Source organism: Zingiber officinale, chromosome 2B (genome assembly GCF_018446385.1).
Source record: "Zingiber officinale cultivar Zhangliang chromosome 2B, Zo_v1.1, whole genome shotgun sequence".
In the NCBI taxonomy this organism is placed as follows: Eukaryota; Viridiplantae; Streptophyta; class Magnoliopsida; order Zingiberales; family Zingiberaceae; genus Zingiber; species Zingiber officinale.
In genome coordinates this window covers 102524289-102545615 of record NC_055989.1, presented here as the reverse complement: position 1 = coordinate 102545615, position 21327 = coordinate 102524289, and the positions used below count along the sequence as shown (strand labels likewise).

General features: G+C 39.8%; 4 protein-coding genes and 3 long non-coding RNA genes across 11 annotated transcripts; 3 read left to right on the top strand and 4 right to left on the bottom strand.

Moving 5' to 3' along the window:
* Nucleotides 1-5406: 5406 nt before the first annotated feature.
* On the bottom strand, nt 5407-8295 carry LOC122046574. Its single transcript, XR_006130309.1, has 3 exons — nt 8162-8295; nt 6958-7113; nt 5407-5606 (listed from the first exon to the last, which is right to left on the bottom strand). It is a non-coding gene; the product is annotated as an uncharacterized LOC122046574 (long non-coding RNA).
* On the top strand, nt 6048-6899 carry LOC122046573. Its single transcript, XR_006130308.1, has 3 exons — nt 6048-6200; nt 6277-6490; nt 6577-6899. It is a non-coding gene; the product is annotated as an uncharacterized LOC122046573 (long non-coding RNA).
* Nucleotides 8135-10763, top strand: LOC122046572 (vesicle-associated membrane protein 721-like). The gene is made up of 5 exons (XM_042607334.1): nt 8135-8314; nt 8433-8720; nt 9906-10044; nt 10131-10251; nt 10358-10763. Exons 2-5 carry the CDS (start codon nt 8531-8533, stop codon nt 10562-10564), a joined length of 657 nt encoding a protein of 218 aa, XP_042463268.1. The 5' UTR covers nt 8135-8314; nt 8433-8530; the 3' UTR covers nt 10565-10763.
* Nucleotides 10764-10976: 213 nt separating this feature from the next.
* LOC122046569 (glucan endo-1,3-beta-glucosidase 4-like) lies at nt 10977-14314 on the bottom strand. 5 transcript variants are annotated; one of them, XM_042607330.1, is made up of 5 exons: nt 12947-14314; nt 12791-12854; nt 11460-12731; nt 11306-11333; nt 10977-11223 (listed from the first exon to the last, which is right to left on the bottom strand). In XM_042607330.1, the coding sequence occupies exons 2-5, from the start codon at nt 12852-12854 to the stop codon at nt 11067-11069; spliced, it is 1521 nt and encodes a 506-aa protein (XP_042463264.1). In that variant the 5' UTR covers nt 12947-14314; the 3' UTR covers nt 10977-11066. The 5 variants fall into 5 exon arrangements, with proteins under 5 accessions (XP_042463264.1, XP_042463266.1, XP_042463263.1 ...); XM_042607332.1 differs by having other exon boundaries at nt 11460-12722; XM_042607329.1 differs by having other exon boundaries at nt 12791-14314.
* A 187-nt stretch (nt 14315-14501) lies between these two features.
* On the top strand, nt 14502-17455 carry LOC122046568 (protein SEEDLING PLASTID DEVELOPMENT 1-like). Its single transcript, XM_042607328.1, has 9 exons — nt 14502-14933; nt 15007-15221; nt 15306-15456; nt 15525-15716; nt 15934-16096; nt 16202-16413; nt 16544-16720; nt 16788-16952; nt 17021-17455. The coding sequence occupies exons 1-9, from the start codon at nt 14502-14504 to the stop codon at nt 17330-17332; spliced, it is 2019 nt and encodes a 672-aa protein (XP_042463262.1). The 3' UTR covers nt 17333-17455.
* Nucleotides 15893-18162, bottom strand: LOC122046571. The gene is made up of 2 exons (XR_006130307.1): nt 17539-18162; nt 15893-17410 (listed from the first exon to the last, which is right to left on the bottom strand). It is a non-coding gene; the product is annotated as an uncharacterized LOC122046571 (long non-coding RNA).
* Nucleotides 18163-18427: 265 nt separating this feature from the next.
* Nucleotides 18428-21105, bottom strand: LOC122046567 (auxin-responsive protein IAA16-like). Its single transcript, XM_042607327.1, has 5 exons — nt 20762-21105; nt 19829-20076; nt 19293-19440; nt 19138-19199; nt 18428-18707 (listed from the first exon to the last, which is right to left on the bottom strand). The coding sequence occupies exons 1-5, from the start codon at nt 20992-20994 to the stop codon at nt 18673-18675; spliced, it is 726 nt and encodes a 241-aa protein (XP_042463261.1). The 5' UTR covers nt 20995-21105; the 3' UTR covers nt 18428-18672.
* Between the last annotated feature and the right edge of the window lie 222 nt (nt 21106-21327).

The following is a 21327-nucleotide window of genomic DNA, read 5'->3' as shown; positions in this document are numbered from 1 at the left end:
TTTACACTTCTCATACTATAGATAACACTGTATTATAAAATATATACTACAATCAAAGATATAACAGTAACATCACTTTGCACAACTATTTTTCTTACAATTATATGGATGTACTGCAAACAAAATATACAAAATATATGGATCAACTCCTCCAATTTACAAGTAAGTCAAGACCCAGGGGCTAGCGACATTCTACAGGTCATCCGATTATGGCCCAGTTGTTTGCATTGGCTGCATTTGATTTTTACCTTCCCATTATGTTTTGACTCGATTCGTACCTTCTTTCGCCTACCCGGCTGCACAAGGCTATGCGAACATAGAACTATAATGTTGTTTACTCCCTTAGGCCAAAATTCCTTGCTTCGACAGGGATAAATACAATCCATGTATGTCACATTCCAATTCTGTGAATGAAAATAATGCTCACAATATGAGAGTGTATCCATGTTCTGTTGAATGATGACGGTGTTAGGACCGAAAAGTAGCTAGAGGGGGGGGGGGGTGAATAGCTCGTCGTGTGCTAGATGCTTGTCGTTGCTTGTTTCTTCGAAGATGTGCAGCGGAAAATACAGAAACAAATCACACAAAGCTAACACGGTTGGTTAACTTGGTATCCACCTCACAAGAGGTGAATAGTCCAAGGATCCACACCTACACACACACCCTCTACTAATAAAACTCTCCTTTATGGTAACTACCAAGGGCGGAGAAGCCCTACAAGACTCAATACAAGAAGAAGAAAGGGTAGTAAAGAAATACAAGCTTACAAGCTTACAATGAGTGCACAAACTCTAACCCTAGTTTCTTCTTCTTGCTTTGATCCGCCTCTTGACTTGGAAGAGCCTCCAAGAACCTTCAAGAACTGGCGATCTCGAGCTTGAGAAGAACTGTGGAGGAGCTGGTGAAGATCTGAAATGAATCTGTGAAGAGATACCGAAGACAACGCTCGCCTGCGGCTCAAATACGACGCAACGGTCGGATCCCAATCGATCGGGGAGGCTTTGGATCGATCCACGGATCGATCCAGAGCGCCTCTGTGCTCTGGAAAAACGCCTGGATCGATCCACGGATCGATCCAGCGTTTATCGCGCGAAGCAGCAGCGTCCCAATCGATCCACTGATCGATTGGGACCTCTGGATCGATCCACTGATCGATCCAGAGGCTTTCTGTTCGCTGGGAAAGGTCTGGATCGATCCACTGATCGATCCAGAGCCTGGTTTTTGCCCAAAACCAAGTCCCAAACCTCCCAAACTAACATCCGGTCAACCTTAACCTGTTGGTACGTCACGCCTAGCATCTAGTCACTCCCTTGACCTGCTAGGACTCCCTCACCAAGTGTCCGGTCAATCCCTTTGACCCACTTGGACTTTTCTTTCATGCCAAGTATCCGGTCACTCACTTGACCTACTTGGACTTTCACCTAGCTTCACTCACTAGGGTCTTCAATCTGCCTAGCTTCACTCACTAGGTCTTTCACCTGGCTTCACTCATCAGGATTTTCCTTCTGTCTGGCTTCACTCACCAGTACTTCCATACTGTCTAGCTTCACTCACTAGGACTTTCACCTGGCTTCACTCACCAGGATTTCCATACTGCCTAGCTTCACTCACTAGGACTTTCACCTGGCTTCACTCACCAGGATTTTCCATACTGCCTAGCTTCACTCACTAGGACTTTCACCTGGCTTCACTCACCAGGATTTTCATCCAGTCAGGTATACCTACTTGACTCTTCTTCATTCACACTGATCAGTCCCTGATCAGAATCTCCCCATATGAACAACTGCACCTGCATTATCCATGTGTCTACATGTATTGTCAAACATCGAAACTATGACCAAGACTCAAGCTTGGTCAAACCAGTCAACCTTGACCTAAGGGATATTGCACCAACATACGGCAATTGCATGTGAGCAAGGCAATTCTAAAATTTGAAACTCCCCGCAGTTACAATATTTTCTCTCCAAATCAACAATGAATGAAGCACCCATATCTCTACTTCCATTTCAGATTGAGAGTAGGGGTGGACTTTATATTGTCTAGCTCTCTCCCTCCTTGAATCCATTTCTTTGGTAGCATGAGGTGTCAAAGCAACATACCATTTCGAGACTTCCTCCCTACGGTTATAGAATCATTGAGCTACCTTTCTTGTGGTATTATCAATTAACCTGTTTATGGGAAGTTCACGTGTCTCCTTGAACAAAGCATTTAAACTCTCTACACAATTGGTGGTTAACATTGTGTACCTTCTGCAACTAAAGTATGAATTAGCCCATCTTTTAGGGTCAATGTTCTGAAGTCACTTATGAGCATCTGGATGTTTTTCAAGCATGGACTGCATTATGAGATCATATTGGAGTGTTGTGTTTGCTCGAACTGCTGCCCAAAATAAGCCTAAACCTGACATACTGCCAGTATCTGTTACCATATTGCAAGACATGTAGTGGCAATAGAAAGCATGATGGGAGGTAGGGTAGACTTTCCTAACTGCTGATATAATGTCGCGATGTTTATCTGATACTATGCTCATTGACTCTGCATCAACAACAAAGAATCTCTTCGTATGATCCAAAAACCACTCCTATACAGACCCACATTCAACTTCAGTGATTCCAAAAGCTACTGGGAGGACATTGTCATTAGCACCAATTGTTGTAGCCATCAACAACACACCCGGATATTTTCCTCTTAGATGTGTGGCATCAATTCCAATCAATTTGCGTAGATAAGACCTGAATACTCTTCTACAAGCTCCAAAACCCCAAAAACAACGTTGGAACTGATTATCCTCATTCCTATGTAGTGCCACATAGGTTTCAGGATCCCTGACTCTTAACTCACGCAGATATAGTGGAAGATCTCTATATGCTTGGTCATAATCTCCAACGACTTTCTTCATCGCTTTCTCTCGAGGTATGTATGCTTTTTTATATGATATGGTTATTCCAAACCTAGCTTTTATATCTAATATAATCATACTTGGCGTGTACTGTTCATTAGCAAGAAATTGCTCTTCAACAAAAGACGCTACAAAGGAGGAAGAGCATGCTTGATGATCAGAACTTTCCCTAATGGTGCCACATTGGTGTTCCTTTATATATTTCGTAACAATGAACTCTACATCCCCTCGGCCAACTACTCTCCATGTACATGGTTGATTGAAGCAAATGACTTTTACTTTATTTTTCCAAGTGTCAACTGGGTTATATCTCATATGTTTAACCATGACATGTTTCACAAGTGCATTCTTGAACTCTTGTCGAGATGAAAAAATCTGTCCAACAGAAAATTCATGCTCATCTGTTGCCTCTTCAATTGGCCTTTGGAGCAATCGAGAATTTAGAATATATGGATCATAGCTATTGGGAACTCCTCCTCTAAGTCACTGTACTGTTCTGGAGAAATTTCATATTGTTCAATCTACATATCATCAGTTAAGAATTCTTGTACATCTGTATTACATTGTAATTCCTCTCCAATTTGGGTATAATACCCTTCTTCCTCACTCCAAGTAGGCTCAAAGTAATCACTAAGTGTTGTACAAGGATTCAAAACCTCATCTTCTTGAATACTTGCTTCTTTATTTAGATCAAATGTAAAATTACTACTTGTATTTCGATTTGTGTTAGGCACACCACTATACTCCGAAGATGATGGAATATTTCTTCTGACTAATTCTCCTACATTAGCTCCATGTTCAATGCTAGAATTTGTATCAAGCGTATTTCATATCTTAGAGAGATTTTCTTCAGTTATATGATCGTCCCTGATAAATAAATTACAAACTAATTTAGTAAATTTGCAACTACATAATCAAGTGTTGTTGTACATACAAATTTATCAAAGACCAAGTATATGATGTACCTATTAGATTTTCATAATTTATCAGTGGTTGTGACACAATCCGATTGATATGGGCCTAGGGTTTTTGTAATTTTGCATATTTCCAACCGCTAGGAAGGGTTTAGCGAGGAAAAGATCTATATGATGTAAAAGTAAAGTTTTAACAAAAGATCATATTGGACCTGATATGATTACATATCAAGCCCAAGCTAAGCCTGATATCATCCAATATCAGGTTCGTATTGAAGCAAAAAGTTCTTGTAAACTTAGACCACCAATGAGATAATGAGAGGCCTAAATAAAAAATGGTTAGTACAATTTAACTCCTTACAACCACAGAAACTAACAAAACGTTAAATGGGTGTAATCAAATAAGTTTAGGTCCATAAATGGCTTTTAGTCAACACACATTGATGGAACAAGGGTAATTAGATTTATGCAAACTCTCAATCACTATGAAGGGTTGAGCGAGGAGTGAAGGTAGATATGGTATCAAACAAAACTTTTGATAAAGGCAGTAAGTGGGCCTGATATGATCGCATATCAGGCCCAACGTCCTGATAACACCATATTAACCTAGCATGCATGAGCAAGGTCTGGCTAAAATCTAGCATCATACTGGAGCACCTTGCAAATCGATTAAGTATTGGATTACATCATATTGCATGTGTTATTGAATATTTATTCCCCACACATCCAATGAAACCATAAACACGTTTTTTTTCATCACCCTTTATAACCAAACTGTAATTTTTTTTACATCACTACCCTATTTACAATAATAAATCTATACATACATCGCTAAATCTTTAATTATATTCTTCTACTAATTTCACTCTTGCTAAAAGTTTGTCATTGAACGCTGACGTTTTTAACTACTGTTGTCCTTTGGACTTCTCTTAAAACTCTTACGTCAATATCCCTAAACCCTAACTGATCTTTTGCAATCCCCCCAACCAGCACGAGAAGGAATGGCAAGTGAAGGAGGTTTATATTTCTTTCGTGTTTATAAAATCAGGCTAGAGGGATGGAGGGAGAGAGACGGTGAGAGGACGTGCATCCGAATCATAAAATAATTTTCAATTCAATTTGTGGCTTGAATGCTTGGAGAATGGTGATTGAAAAAAGGAGGTTGGCAAGTTGTCAGAGGAGTAATCTGGGAAATAAATTTTTTATCTGTGTCATTTGGTATAAACAAAAATACCCTACGTCTTTTGATAAATACAATATATAACGTATACCTTTTGATAAATTAGCCAAAATATTTATATTATAACAATTCCAATTTCATAATTATTACAATATAAATTTGACATATTCATACAAATTTAATTTCGTAGCTATTACAATATTTATATTTCATGGCTACTATAAGACACTTCTTGTGGCAGAAAAAAATAATGTTAAATAATATACAAAACAGCGGTGTCATTTTATGAAAAGACAGGGATCGCCGGCCTTTTGATAAAAAATGAGAAAAGAATACTCACATTTCAAAAAATAGGGGTTTGTCCAAATAAATATTTTTAAAAAATCGACTTGTACATAAATTAGTCTGATTTTTCCTATAGACACCTACCTTATTTTTTTTTAAAAAAAAAACTACATAATTTTTTTCTTTCTTACACACTGCCTACTTCACTCAATTCAACTTTACCTTCATTTTTGCCTAAACCGCTGGATCAGGCCAAGTTCAAAAGTCCAATGCAGCGTGTAATGCAGCTATAGCCATGCTCGTTTTTTCCAGATTTAGCGTGCGTCGCCTGCAAACGATGTATTTAAAATGAGCGGTTGAATAAACAAATTTGAGTCGTTGAATACTTGAACCAAAACATTCACGCAGATGCATGGCTGAAGCAACGTATCTTTAAGATATTAAAATTATCATCACAGCAGAAGAAGAAAAAAAAGGTAAATTCTTCAGTGGCGTCAAGAAAGTTTCACATGTAACGCCAGTGAAAGTCTTACTTACCTTAAGATCCACCTCGATGAAATGAATTGTGAATAAATCCAAACCAAAATAGTTCAGCAAAGAGAAATCACAGAGATCCAGGAGAGGTAAAAGACAAGATTAAGATTAAGTATATATTCTTTGTTGTTGTTATTATGATAACAAATTTATTAGCAGAGAGAACAATTTCCCCTGTCAATTCAGTCGGTGAGCCAATGGAACCTTGAGAAAGAGTCCAAAAGGGAGGAGGCTAACAAGTCAATCCCCAATGTTGTAAGAAACTCTATATTTCCTCTTCTCTTGACTCAAAAGAAATCATATGATTTGTGCCATGGCAAAGCAAGAAATAGCTTGCCTAATGCAGTGGAGCAGAGGGAGCTTGAAGGAGAAGAGTGGAAGTTGGAAGGTGACTTGTTACCGAGCTAATATCTAATTCAATTAATGTTTTTTTATTCTTTTTATAGAATCAAATCTTTTGGAAGGGCATGAGAAAGTGAAAGAGACTTCACCCCTGCCAAAAGCAAACCGAGTCTACTACTTAACTCTCCACCTTCAATCCCCTCCTACCACAGATAATGGAGCAGTGTTCTTAGTGCAGCTCTGAGCTCCCTCCGCCTCCTCCCATGGGTTGGCTTCGGTCCCTCTACTCCCCCTTCAAGAGGCTCTGGTTTCGCCTCCACTCTGCTCACAGAAAGAGTATGCACCATTTCAATCCTTGTTTCATTCTTGGTGAGTTGGTGTAGTTTCTTCCTTCACTCAATACTAATGGTTTACCTTAACAGAGAGAGGGATTTACATCCTCTATGAGGACGTGAAGTCGTGCCAATGTGAGGATGTGCAGGTTCTGTGGTCGATCCTCGTGGAGTCGCACTCACCAAGTCTGCATTTGAGGCGTTGAGGCAACTCCAGTTGGATGAAAACCAGAGAAAGGTGCAGATTTTATAACTTTCAATGTAATGGTGAGAGTGTGAGAGAAGCTGCTACTCTGGTTCTAGTTCTTGCTTGCAGAAGCAAGAATGAAAGAAAAAACACTTTGTAAATACACAAAGAATGAAGAAACATATAGACTAAATAAAATTACATTTGAACAGGGTGCATTACGAGATCTTCTCTCGATTGGTGTCGAGTCTATTATGGTTAGTTGAAGGGTAGCGGAGACGTACTTTTAATTGGGTTCCTGTCACTGCTTGATGTCTGAGCTCAGAGTGCTTCTCCAAATAATTGTTTAAGAAAATTGCACGTTTCTGTTTCTATATAGCCATCTGTTTGTTTCTCCTTGCCTGATGCTGATAGAGCAAGTTCTTATTGAGACAAACGAGCTGAAATGACAAGGACAGTAGCGATAAGAAGGCAGTAGTGCACAATTACAACTCGACTCCCAAATAGAAAAATTACTGATCTTGAATTCTGAGGGAAGTTGAACACGCAAACATTGAAATCCAAAGAAAGGGATTCAAACAGATAGAATTAGTAAATAACCGACCACATGATCACATCATCAATAATGCTGTTGAGATAAAATAGCTGACTAGTATAGAATCACTACTCGACAGTAAAGTATTGATTAGTGTTCTTTTTCAATTTCCATCGGATTATGTCTATTCTAACTCCGTCTACACGAAACCATTGCCAGACGCAAATCATTGTTAGAAATTGAATGGAAACAAGAAGAGGTGAAGAGGTGAAGGGAAAGGACTCCATTGTGAATGAGAATGTTTAGTCCCACTTTTTGAGTTCTAAGGCATTATGATTGGTTTATAATTATCGCAAACATTAAAATTATGGATATATGCATGGGGAGAAGTACTCAGATGATCAACCTGACAGCTTAAAATTATCAGTTTAAATCATCTCTAGGTTCAATTCAGCATATTCCATGTAACTCAGGTAAATATCTTCAAGACTGTGGAATATTGTCCAACAATCATTTTGTACAGGCTCATGATAAAACACACTTCCTGATGTAATTTTGTCTCTTTAATCATCTAGATGATAATGACAATATCCTGTCAATTGCTAAAGGTGACCAGTTCAATTATTGGGCAAATTAATGTCAACGATTCAATCTTTAAACACAAATAATGCACTCAATGAGGTTGAGTGAGAAGGATTCAGCTCGACAACTTTACCCCTCTGCGACCTTCATGGATAGAGAAAGAGCACCCAATTTGCAGTATCGACCAAAGTGTGATGCTTGCTTAGGCATACGAGGAGGTGACATGAACTCACCTCACGGAGCTACCGAATTTTGTCGGCGAACCCTAGATAGCTTGACGGTGATATCCATGGGGTCATGTGGAACTAGGAGTAATAAAAAAAATTCTCATTGCGTGGAAACAAGAAATTGAAAGGAGCATGGCGGTGTACTTGCAGTCGATGCCGACGATGCCCTCCTTTCCTCCCACACCTCCGGAAGCATCTCCTCTCTCTCTCTCTCTCTCTCTCTCTCTCTCTCTCATCCCCGCAATTCCTTCGTGTCGCCGGCCGTGAGCAGGTTGCAGACCGGAAGACCGAACTTGGGTTGATTTTGATTTTCGTTTTAAATTGGAAAGTTCTGCGTTTTTTCAGTTGGACCCTATTATTTCACCAAATTACTCCACGGTCTTCAAATTAATTACCTAGTCGGCCTTTTGCTTAGACGGCAAGAAAAAGACGCGATTTTTCGTCTCCGACTTGCTACTCCCGATCTCCTCCCATCCACCGTCTAGGGTTCGCGTTTGCTGCTGAGGCGGTGAGATGGGGCAGCAGTCGCTGATCTACAGCTTCGTGGCGCGCGGAACGATAGTCCTGGCGGAGTACACGGAGTTCACCGGCAACTTCAACAGCATCGCCTCCCAGTGCCTGCAGAAACTCCCCTCCAGCAATAATAAGTTCACCTACAACTGCGACGCCCATACCTTCAATTACCTCGTCGAGGACGGATACAGTACGCCCCCTGGTCCCGATCCGGATTATGGAGTGTTTTTTTTTTTGGGTGCTTTCTCTCCATTCCTTCGTGCTTTGGCTAAATTCAGCAATTATACTCTTCCTAGTTCGTTGTTCTTAGTCGTTCATTATCAACAAGCAAGGAGTGGTTTTTCTAGCACATGACTAGTCATATTGTGGCACTGCCTCTTCCCAAACATTTTTAGATGGATCGAGCTTTGTTCTATTCCAATATATTTGGATTAGGAATTTCCCAAGTTCAACGGAATGGTTTGGATTTTTAATCTTGTGATCAATATGTAAACACTGGCAAATAGTAAACAAAATGAAGAGAAAATCAGTAGATAATTTATAAATCAAGCAATAAGGAACCTGCATGGACAATCAAATTAACTTTGCATTCTACATTAACCTGATCACATATCATATGTATACACTTCCTAAAACCTGGTGAATTAGTTGAGTAGGACATGGTATTGAATCTGAGACCAGGTGTACATCTTGGCCTTGTCCCCAATCTTGTCCATGCCCGAGTCTGAACAATGTAAATGTATACTGATTTCATTTTCTAACTGCTTAAGACTTTAGAATACATGGGCAGTCTGCCAACTTTAACATATATAATTGGTGACTTGTATTTCGTTAACTATCACCTTGAATGTTAAGTATCGATGTATATATACTACTGATGCAGAAAATTAACTTGTTCGCATTAACTATCTTGTCTAAACATGGTTTAAATATATGGTTGATGTTTGGGTGTCTGCACATAACTGAAACTATGGTAACTTTGTACTTATTGTAAGGATTCTTATGGTGAAACTATTTTTATATCTGTGTCCATTGTCAAATACCAATCTTGTGTAGTGCTTTATAATAAACTGTAGTATAGACACAGATACAGGACATGTTTGTAGGCTTTCATTCTAGTTCACAATATATGAGAGAGATTGTTTGCTATGTGAAACTTTGTACCTTTTATGAAACCTGATAAATGTGGTATGTTAATTAGGCTAATAGAATCTGGTCTGTTGAATACCTTTCGATGGCTTGCTATTGCCATTTTTGTTTTAGTTCAATACTCGAACATGATCTGCTGTCGATTCTTATCTGATTTCATTTCTCTTATCTGTATAATTGACCTATGAAACCAGAGCTAAACTGAAGTGCACTCTGCATTTTGTAGCATATTGTGTGGTTGCCGTTGAATCAGTAGGGAGGCAAATTCCCATTGCCTTTCTGGAAAGGGTGAAGGAGGACTTCAGCAAAAGATATGGAGGCAAAGCTGCAACTGCTGCAGCCAATAGCCTTACCTGTGAATTCGGGTAATGTTTTCAATGATCACTCAGATTCTAGTCTTTCAGCTTTTGTCTAACCACGATTATCATGGAACATTTTACTAACCCATCAGGTCCAAGCTGAAAGAGCACATGCAGTACTGCATAGATCACCCTGAAGAGATTAGCAAACTCACAAAGGTGAAAGCTCAGGTTTCAGAAGTCAAAGGAGTTATGATGGAAAACATTGAAAAGGTACTTTGTGCTTGCGAAGTCATATTAATTCATTCTTAGGTTTTTGACATTCACTGCTTGAGGACATTCTTTGTGTTTCTTTTTAACTGATCCTTTTCGGTTATAGGTTCTTGACCGTGGTGAGAAAATTGAGTTGCTTGTCGATAAGACTGAGAACCTTCGCTCCCAGGCACAGGATTTTAGACAGCAAGGAACACAGATCAGGAGGAAGATGTGGCTACAGAACATGAAGATTAAGTTGATTGTTTTGGGAATCATTATTGCACTAATTCTTATCATAATTTTGTCTGTATGTCATGGCTTCAAATGCTAATATATAATATCAACCCTTCTAGAGCTGGTTCGAATAGCTTTTCACAGAAGTTGACAGTTGTAGGATTTCACATTCGCGTCTATGGTTATCATGTGTTTGTATCTTGAACGCAATTCCGTAGTGCTAAATTGAACATCTGTTTGAAGATACTACGTTCTTTTACATATTTGAATGAGATAGTTGTGAACAATTTATATGATTGTGGCATTATCAATTGAGATTATTGATCTGACCATATTTGTTTAAATCATGAGTCGACCAGTCTGATCCAAATTCCGCTGATGGTGACTCAGCACCATAAGGGTCGTTTAACTCCTTGAATAAAAGCAGAAGAAAATTTGACTCGTAATTTTGATACTTAAATGGAAGCATCAAAGATTCGCAGTATCACAAGATATATTTGTAAGGTTGATATTCAAAAGACAGTATTCAGAAATCACCAGAATCAATGACCAGAAAATCAAAAACAGGGAGCAAAAGCAATGGTGATAGCAGATATGGTTTACATGTAAACAACTAGGAAATGCAGCAAAGTTGCAACTATAAGAATGGTGGAGACCTCCTGCAGTTTTGAAGCCTGACTCGAGGCATCGCCAGGTCCGAAGGCTGAACTGGTCGTTGAACCACCGGATGTGTTGGAGCTGGAGCTTGAGCCTGACCTGTAATTTCCATCCAATGAACACTCTTCAGAAACAAACTAGAACAGCACTTGAACCTTTTTTAATCTTTCAAATTGCTCACCTTCCAGCAAAGATACATGAGCCATGGCCTGATAAAAATTGGATTAATAACAATGATCAAATTATTAGTCATTTAAACAAATCTAAATGATGAGTATTTGTATTTGTATTTGTATTTGTATTTGCATCCTTTTGAATCAGAGAGGAAAGCTTACTGGGATCAGTAGTGGTGACCATGGCTGTGTTACCAAAGATACAGGTACCACCATTTGCCTGAGTTCTATGGTAGTAATCATTGTAGGCATAGGAAGCAAGGGCTTCAAGATTGTTGGCTTGGTAACATGGTTGTCCCGGTTGAATAGCCGTGCAGTTTGCCGAACCCGGTCCGCACGCCCAATCCAATCCTTTCTTCAGATCATCGGAATTGGCACGAGAATTAGCCACACAAAAAATTCCCACCAAACCTGTTGAATTTGAACTAGACTTCACTAGATGCCCAAAGTTCAAAGGGTAAAGTGCAGTCCCATTGGAGGCAAAAACCCCCCAGTTTTTTGCAGAAACAGGCCCCGGTAGGAGGTCCTCACTGAACAATTCATGCAAGTATATGCTAACAGATGAGTTTGATCGACTTGGTGTGCCCGATCCATTGAGCGCACGCCCAATAAGCATGCTGTTGTAAGCCAAAGCATTGTCGATGTTAGCATCTGGCTCAGTGGCTCCTCCAAGAGACGGCCACCCAGACGATGTAACCATCACAGAAATGCCAGAGAAGTTGAGGGATTGCATCGAGTAATAAGCAGCATCGACCATCGCATCGAACATGTTCAGATAGTGGAGATCTGTATCAGGGTCGACCATCTGACTGCTTTGTTTCAGTGGCTGGAAAAGAGCATACTCCAAGGGGAAAACACCTTCTCCTTCAGTATAACCGTAATACGGCTGCGCATTTAGCATGAAGGAAGCTCCGGTGGTCTTTAAGAACCGAAGCAACTGCTCCATCACAGAGTTCCATGATGAATTGAAAGTAGCTGTTGATGGGGGAAAGTGTTTGGGGATCATGTCCATGGACTGAGGGCTGGAGATCTTAACCTGAAAGTTAAGATTCGCGGCCAAAAGTGCAGAATGGAGGAACTGCATTGCGGGGACGAGTACTTGTGTGGCATTGGCATTTGAAAACGTCGTCAAGATCTCATCGCCGACGGCAATGTAAGCGATTCTAGTTGCCGGGACAAAAGGAGCAACATTTTTGTTGATCCAATCAGCTGCTTGTGATTGAGAATTTCCTATCTGCAGCACCTGGTCGTTAGGAACGCCGACTACGACTTCTATTCCGGTGTTCGCTAAGGCATGGAGCATCCGATGATCAGCATCAAACAGACGTACATGCTTTATCTGCTGAGTTCTCAAGATGGAGACAATGTCAGCTGCCGGTGGCAAGTTGGACGTCTGAGTTCCAATGTTGATTCCAACATATGAACCTGCAAGATCTGCACAAATGGTTTATTCCTCCAAAACAATAGTATAATAAGATTGAGGAAGAGTGTACCTGAACCACTGGAGCAAAGAAGTAGAATTAACAGCATATTGCTCTTCCATTCTGCTAACAGCATCTGCATTTTGTATCAAGAAATTTCCAAATTCTAGTGAAATAAACTGATCCTGAGCAGTTCAAAAATAAAGAAAAGAAAAGGGAGAAACAAACCTCTGATAGAGAGCGATGCTTCAAGAAGAAGAAGAAGAGGGGAAAAGAATAAAACGAAAAGATGAAAAGGGTACATCTTGAGTGAAAACTAGGAGGAAAAAGGACCGTTCAAAAGGGGAGAGGATGGAAGAAGACAAAGGACAGCAGAGCAGTAAACACAGAGGCAGAGATGTTGGTCTGCTGCTGAAGCAAGAGCTTTTAATGGTGGTAAATTTTGGAAGATCAACCTTCTGAAACTCTAATTAAATATCATTTTTGTCGTATCATTTTTTTTGTTCTGACAGAAGTTAAAATAGCAATTTATGTTTTTTTTTCAAATTGTAAGAACATCCGTAACGTTAATTCATTATAATATTCATTGTCTCATAAAAAATATAGGACTCACTATCACATATTTATTATAACAACATGTCTTTCACTCACATCTCTTTTAACGTTAACACTTATTATTTATGGGTCCTACCATTCACTTATTCATCCCTTTTATTAGTTTTTTAAATAATATTAAAAATTTTATAATTTAAATAAGAAAAAAAAATTAAGAGAGAGGGTGTTGTGTTCAAAACTTTGAACACTCTCTCTCATCTCTCTTGTAAGTGAGCATTATAATATCGACTCACAATAGAGAGGGGATGTTAAATGGACATTATAATGTCCATTTAATACTCCATTGAGGATGCTCTAAAAGGAAGGTCATTTTGATTTATTTTTTTTATTAAAAGATGCTCCGCTTTGTAAAATGACATAATTATCCTTCAATACCTTGTCTGATATTATTATATTGTTTCTATTATTATCCTGCCTGTATCTTCTATCAAAATCCTGAACCAATCAAGGATATTGTAGCAATTATGATTTTGTAGTTACTATAACTACAATTAATTGTAGTTTATAATTATAGTAATTATGATTTCGTAACTACTATAAAATAAAATTTAATCTTTAATAAAGAGGGTTAAAATTGTTCAAGCCTCCGAAAAAGACTTTAAACGATATTTTTTTAGCTTAAGATTATATCGGTTACACCCAATAACAAATATAAATCTCTAAATAAATTTTGATTTGATATATTATGCACCTTGTAATTCAAGTTAAAAATTATGATCTTTCAAAAATTACTTAACATTCACGTTATAAATACGAGTTATAGTAGTTAGCTCTTATAGTTGTATGGTGACTCATCTATGATAGTTACAAAATCTTAACTACTATATCACATCCTTATTCATTATTTAGAAGATAAATGTAGGCAAAAGAAAATAATGAAAATAATATAGGTAATTCATAATTATAGGGTATTTTTTAATAAAAAAAATTAAAGTGGAGCTACTTTTGTTGAATTCCTGTTGCCTGTCCGCTTGGGGTTGAACTTCCCCAGCCGGCGATCAGACGTGTGGCGCTCGCCTGCTGACTGGCGATCCGTGGCTACAAACGGTAGCCCGTTCCGTGCCTCCCTCGCCCTCCCCCTCCCGCACTCCACCCGTTCGACGAATATTCCCAGCCGAACTATAAAGGCCCGTCGGCGATTGGCCGCCCACTTCGAGCGCCGAGAAAGATGCTGAAGGCTTTGGCTCCAGCGAACGCCCTCCACGGGCTCCGGACGCCTCGATACTCCGGCCTAATTGTCTGCTCGTCCTCCGCCTCCCGCCGCTCCCCCGGCCGGCGCCGGGCCGTCGCCCCCTCCGTCCGCCGTCCCGCAGCCGATCGCTGCTCCCTATGGAGCCACCGCGATTCGTCCACGATGAGGCCGCGACCCGATGAGGGCGCTTCCCCCTCCGCTCCTGCGGTTCACGACGGGCTGGAGTTGTTCCTGGAGCTGGTCTCGCCTAGGATGAGGCGAGATCTCGAGCGACACGAGGAGATCCGGGAGCTCATCGAGGTGGTCATGGATTTGGGGAGGAAGCCCATCGCGCGATTCCCGTCCGGCGATTGGATCATGTCCGAACACCCCGTTGGCGTCGAAGACCTTCGCCAAGCAATTTCTAAGGTAACGAGTTCTTTTTTTTTTTTTTTCACTTCAATCCCGCGTTCTTTGATTAAACTGAGAATTTAGCTTACAGGTGGGTGGCTTTTCGGATGACAACCGATCCGGCATCGACCGCTCGTTGCACCGCATTAGCGCCATTAGGAACCGGAAGATGCAAATCATCGGCCTCACCTGTAGAGTTGGCCGGGCTATCGCCGGGAGCGCAGAGATGATCCGTGATTTAGTTGAAGATGGAGGTTCTATCTTAGTGATTGGCCCTCCTGGAGTTGGGAAGACTACGTTGATCAGGTAACTCATCCCCTATTTTTTCGTTCTTTTTTACTGAAATCATGATTCATCAGTTCTTCCTCATTGCTACAATTTATAATGCAGAGAAATAGCTAGAGTTTTGGCAGATGAAAAGATGAAACGAGTGGTCATAGTAGACACATCCAATGAAATTGGAGGTGATGGAGATGTACCTCATTCAGGAATTGGTCTCGCAAGGAGAATGCAAGTTCCAAACGTTAGCATGCAACACAATGTAAGTGCACCACTGCCACTTTGCCTCATTTATGGAGTTCTTCACTTATGTTGTGCTGCTGCGACTAGGTCATGATTGAAGCAGTTGAGAACCATATGCCCGAGGTCATTATAATTGATGAAATTGGAACAGAACTTGAAGCTATGGCAGCAAGTACTATAGCTCAAAGAGGAGTTCAGCTTGTTGGAACAGCTCACGGGGTAACAATTGAGAGCATAATTAAAAACCCTTGCCTACAGGCACTTGTTGGTGGTATAGAGGTAGTGCTTTATCTCCTTGGCAGTCTAGATCTTAATGACTAAATATGATGCAACTGTGAAATAAAGATCTTCTTGCATGAGAAAAAAAAAAAAAAAATATATATATATATATATATATATATATATATATATATATATATATATATATATATATATATATATATCATATTAATCAATTTACACATATAAAGGTTACTTTGAACTTGTTCTGATGTAGAGTGTGACACTTGGTGATGAGGAGGCTAGAAAAAGGAAAGTGCAAAAGACAATACTTGAAAGAAAAGGGCCACCTACATTTACCTGTGCTGTTGAGATGATATCAAAAACTGAGTGCCGAGTTCATCACAAACTAGAAGCTACAGTGGATGCCATTCTAGCAGGTATATATATATATATATATATCCTCTCCTTAATTGTCAGCCTGTTATTCAAATTCCTGTTTCAGAAAATATTTCATTGCCTTGGTCATTCTTTTGTGAATACAGGGAAAACTCCTCCCTTTGAAACACGTAAGATTGATCCAAAAGGTGAATTGAGCAACTCTTCTCCGGCTCCACAGGAGTTTCATGAAGAGGAACCGTTTGTTAGTTCTAAAAAGGATGTTGATGATGGAAATGATAATGCTGGATATAACAAGAAAGCAAGAAGCAGTTCATATACACCAAGGAGATTGCCAGTTCGTGTTTATACTTTTAAGGTAGTCACCAGACTTGGTTCATTAGTATTCAATTGCCTTCCATTTTCAGTTTTCAACTTGTCCTTCATTCATTGTCATTAAATAATTTACTGTATTGGATCATTTGATGCTATTTCCATTCATTGTTAAGACTTTGGAAGCTGACCTGCTGCAAGTAGCAACTGTGATGGGCTATGAGGATGATATTCATGTGACTGAAGACATTGGAACAGCAAATGCAATTTTAGCATCAAGTTCCGAAATGAAGCAAAATCCTTGGATTCGCAGTGTCGCAAAGTTCCACCAACTGCCTGTATTTGTAATCAAGGTAAACAATTGGTGTTCTGCTTCCTCGGTTTGCCAGTGCCCTTACAGCGCTTTGTTCTTACCTGCAGAAGAGTACAATGGCACAAATGGTGAAGGCAGTTAAGATGATCCTAGGGGTCAATGGGTTTGGATCCAGACTAAATGCACCGTCAATCTTTATCGACAAAGACATAGAAGTGGAAGATGATGCACCTAAAAGAAAACCTACATTGGAGGAAATTGATGCTCTGGAGGTATGTGCATGATTAAGTATTTTAGGATAAACACGCATGTAATGATCTGCATACTGATACTACCGCAGGAGGTTCGAATGGCTATCGAGTACATTGTAATTCCTGGCGGAGAACCTGTAGAGCTCCTCCCAAGATGTTCCGAGATAATTGCTCGTCAACTTGAGCTCGTCGAAAGCTACCAATTGGCCGCAAAGAGATCAGGAACAGAGCTGAACTCCAGGCTGCAGATTCTTCCCACGAAGGTCAATAAGAACAGCTCATCCGCGAAGAGCCCTGGAGTGCATTTAAGCGAGCAAGCACAAGAGATGGATCTTAATTCTCTACACGGATGGAATTCGGGTTCTAGTGTACCTCGTCTTCCACTTTTGCCTGATAATTAGTAACTCTCACATGGTGAAGCTCTTGTCTTGTACAGTGATGTATATATATCAGATTCTGAAGCTTATTCTTCACAGCAACTGTAAATTTATATCATTCTTTTAAAGGGGAAATTAGCTCGCGCATGATGCCTTGTTTAGTCAAGAAATGCAATGACAAAATTCATGATCTAAAGAAAATTGCAAGTTACAGTGATAGATATTCGTACGTTTTTCTTCTTTGCCAGATCTTCAATACTTCATCATCCGGCTGCTGTTGATAATCGATCCGAGAGTTCCCAAGACAGTTCTGGATGATGTTCCTGAAGATATTGAGATACGGATCGCGGAGATCCCTGATTGCGGAGGGAGGATGTCGGTCCCAAGGAATGTTGGGGAACCAACTGAACCCTAACCATCAGCACGCCGTTGTAGATGTCAAGCCACTTCGCCATCCCGGCTGCCCTCACCGTGAGCGGGATGTTGAGTTAGCCTGACGGCCGGGCGGGCCACCCGCCGAACGGCAAAGAAAAGGGATCAGAAGGCCCAGGTCAGGTTCCCTTGGAGTGAGCGATGCTGAGATAGCTCCTCCGGATTAGGAATGGCGGCGCGATAGGTTAGGCGACGGAGGAAGGAGAGAACGACCTCGGAAACGGAGACGGCCAAAGTAAGGAGGAGGGGCGACGGAGGCGCTCGGAAAGAGAGACTCCGGTAATCTGCGTAAAAGGGGGACGCAGAGGCGTAGGGATCCGTCGGCCGGAGAGCAGGGAGGGAGACGGAAAAAGGAAGGAGACGGGGAGGCTGGTGGAGAAGGAAGCGAAGGCAATGGGACTACTAAAGGAGAACAAATTAGTGCTTTCATCGAGAAAAGCACGGCTACGATTACATATAGACAACAGCATATGGAATTGGCCAGCCAAGATCTATTCTAGAAAGCCGACAAAATCCAATGGGCCGGATGGAGCATGATTCGGACCAATATTAACCCGAGTTGATCAAGTGACGTAATCTTAAATTACCTATCCATGTAAATTTGATCAGAAATGGAAAAATCGAAAGAAGGAAAATAAATAATAATAATAATAATAATAGATCAGTGTAGGTATATTAAACGCATAATTAACACAACACAGGCATAGCCGCATAGAGCTAGCAATGTTTCAGATGAGCAACATTGTTTACTGTCCATACAAAAAACGACAAAACATAATAATAAAAGAAATATATATTTATCAAGAATCATACACCCCAACATAAGATAAATACATATATATGGAAGCACACTACAGATGCAAGACAATACACTTGATTTTAATCCAGTAACTTAATTATGTGATGTTTGATTGTTGATGAACCACATGGTTTCAGCTTCTGTTGCGTTTCTCCATGGCCCTCGGTGCTGTAATTAGGAAGTAAAAGAACAATAGTTTGATTAATTTGTTTGATAAAACTAATGACCTTTTGCTTAAGTAGTATATGACTACTCTATTCAATTAAATGAAATTACATGATAATTGCTATCTTTTGATCAGGAAGAATAATGTCTAATAGTTGAAACATTTGGTAGGACACAAATCCTATAAACAAAAACCTCAGATCTCTATGGGGGGTATCCACTGCATATATTTCTCTTTTATTCTATAATTTTTTTAAACCATGTAGTAGGCTTTTAAAAGTTCTAGAGAGTTGAATCAATGATTTTAAATGTGATTCCATAAAATAGAAGAAATAGACCATTAGGGAGAAATACATATTCTCTTTGCTCATATTTAATTAAGATACATATATATCATTAGCGGAAGTAAATATATATATATATATATGCTTACCAAGTCCGACGGCCTCTGATCCCTTCATTATCCTCAAGCGTTTGCAGGAGTCAACAAACATCCTGGATTAATTATTCTGGTTAATTATTAATCATAAAGAAATCTATTTAAAAAAACATAATTAGCATCTAGAAATTAAAGCAACGCTAACTTACTCCCAAGGAACGTCGCCTACGAGCATCCAATCCCCATCCTTGTCTTCAAAGGTTGGCACAAACTCAGATCCATTGATCACCAGCTCAGTTACCTTGCCGTCGTTCATGAAATCCCTCACGCTTATTCCTTGCTCAGTCCCATAATTTCCTGATGTACATATATGTTTCCATGCTTAATTACTAATTCACAAAGAAGCTTGATGCTCACATGCATGCTTCCGTTTTGATGAAAGAGAAGAATAAAAAAATAGTGATACAGACTAACAGTTGTAGGGAATGAGCTGTATAACCCTGTGGATGAACTCTAAAACTTCCAAAAAAAAAATGAGAGATAATTATCCACCATTAATAGTGAGCATGTTCGTCTTCCCACTATATTGACGAGTGCAACTTGCACTGCCTCTCACATGGTATGTCTCACTTATATTTATTATTAGACTGACATACAAAAGAGTGCATGCATATGGACGTAGATGGGGTGCATGGAGCTTTCTGTTGCATAGTAAGTGTGAAAGAAAACGGGAATAATTAATTACCGGAAGTGGTGAAGGAGGAGAACATCTTCTGCAAGGCCATGGAGAGGTCCTGGTAGCTCTTGTAGGTCTTGAGGTCGACCTTGCGAAGGTAAGGAGCGCCGTCCATGCTCACCTTCACGAAGGCAGCGACGGAAGCAGCTGCAGTTTTCTCGCTTTGTTCTTCCTTGTTCTTGCTCTCAGGATGTTGCTGCACGTTAAGAATGTTCTTCCTGAAGGATCGAACTGGAGGCCAGCCCACCACTTGTGCTCTGTTGATCATTTAATTATGTTAGTAAAAAAATATAATTGGTTTATAAAATTGAAACCTGGATCAGGTTATAATGATCAACTAATTATAAGTTTATAGTTTTTATAAAGACATACTTAGAAACAAAGCGATTAGAATTGATGAAAAAAATAAATATCAGCTATAGTTGTTGATGTGGTGGGAAAAGTTTGAGAACAATATGAGGCTAATTTAGTTGAGTTTGCTTTTGATGTTGTAAATTGTTTTGTTGTATTTTCTTTGTATCTCGTATGCCCATATAAATATCATCTGTTCTTGGTTCATGCATATGGAAGCTATATACTATAAACTTAAAATAATCTGTCCACTTTGCTTTACATACAATACTTTATCCATTGAGATGTAGAGAAGAAAGTAATTTTTGTTAAAAGAAATTAATTAAAAATACACTAAACAGGCCTGTTAAAAGCGAGACTTAAGATCTAAATACAGTAGAAAAATAATCCATTTAATAACAAACTATCACATAGCATGCATATATTTCTTAGAATTTCATGTAGACTGAGCTTAGAATTTCATGAGTTCATGTTAACTTAAGACAAAGAAAACTATTCACAAAATATTAATAGAGATTAACTAAGCTTCTGAAATTGGGAACATAAATCTACGAGAAAGAAATTAAATAGAGTAGAATATTAGTTACGTACTTGGGAGCAGGTGGCTTCTCATGAGCATCAGTGGCCTTGTTTTCTTTCTCAGTGGACTCTAATTCCTTGCCCTCCACCGGAGTATGAAGCTTCAGCTTCAGATCAATTGTCTCCAGGAAGCCTCTCTTCCCAGAACTCTTAACCGACACTTCTGCTTCTCCTCCGCAGCCGCCGCCGCCGCCCGGCAGCCCCAGGCGGAGCTCCGTCTCCTCCAATCGCAACCCGCTAGTCATCACTTCTCTGGTGTTCGACAGGGACGAGATCAACGCCAAGGCTTCTTTTTTTTTCTTCTTCTTCTTCTTGCTTCTCCCTGGTCTTATTACTCGTATAAGAAACCAAGAGACCGTATAGTCATAAATTAACGAATTGGGACGAACTTATACGGTGGGTCGCACCGTCCGACCCACTTCTGATCACAACACGTGTCCACAGCTTGTTGGAATTAATTGGATGATCTCTACGGGCATTGCCGGTCCGAATCTATAACTAATCCCGGTTCGAACCTAGCTTTTAATTAATCCACCCGATCTAAGACGACAACAATCACATTGACGGCTTAAAAGATT

Coding starts and splice junctions, on each gene's coding strand:
- LOC122046568 (XM_042607328.1), top strand. CDS start 14,502: ATGCTGAAGGCTTTGGCTCCAGCGAACGCCCTCCACGGGCTCCGGACG. Junction 16,097..16,201: donor AGTGGATGCCATTCTAGCAG/GTATATATATAT, acceptor TTGTGAATACAG/GGAAAACTCCTCCCTTTGAA. Junction 16,414..16,543: donor TTCGTGTTTATACTTTTAAG/GTAGTCACCAGA, acceptor TTCATTGTTAAG/ACTTTGGAAGCTGACCTGCT.
- LOC122046569 (XM_042607329.1), bottom strand. CDS start 12,860: ATGCAGATGCTGTTAGCAGAATGGAAGAGCAATATGCTGTTAATTCTA. Junction 11,334..11,459: donor GGTCACCACTACTGATCCCA/GTAAGCTTTCCT, acceptor AATTTTTATCAG/GCCATGGCTCATGTATCTTT. Junction 11,224..11,305: donor TCATGTATCTTTGCTGGAAG/GTGAGCAATTTG, acceptor TGGAAATTACAG/GTCAGGCTCAAGCTCCAGCT.
- LOC122046567 (XM_042607327.1), bottom strand. CDS start 20,994: ATGACTAGCGGGTTGCGATTGGAGGAGACGGAGCTCCGCCTGGGGCTG. Junction 20,077..20,761: donor GAGAAGCCACCTGCTCCCAA/GTACGTAACTAA, acceptor AATGATCAACAG/AGCACAAGTGGTGGGCTGGC. Junction 19,200..19,292: donor GTAGGCGACGTTCCTTGGGA/GTAAGTTAGCGT, acceptor TAATTAATCCAG/GATGTTTGTTGACTCCTGCA.
- LOC122046572 (XM_042607334.1), top strand. CDS start 8,531: ATGGGGCAGCAGTCGCTGATCTACAGCTTCGTGGCGCGCGGAACGATA. Junction 8,721..9,905: donor CCTCGTCGAGGACGGATACA/GTACGCCCCCTG, acceptor TGCATTTTGTAG/CATATTGTGTGGTTGCCGTT. Junction 10,045..10,130: donor AGCCTTACCTGTGAATTCGG/GTAATGTTTTCA, acceptor CTAACCCATCAG/GTCCAAGCTGAAAGAGCACA.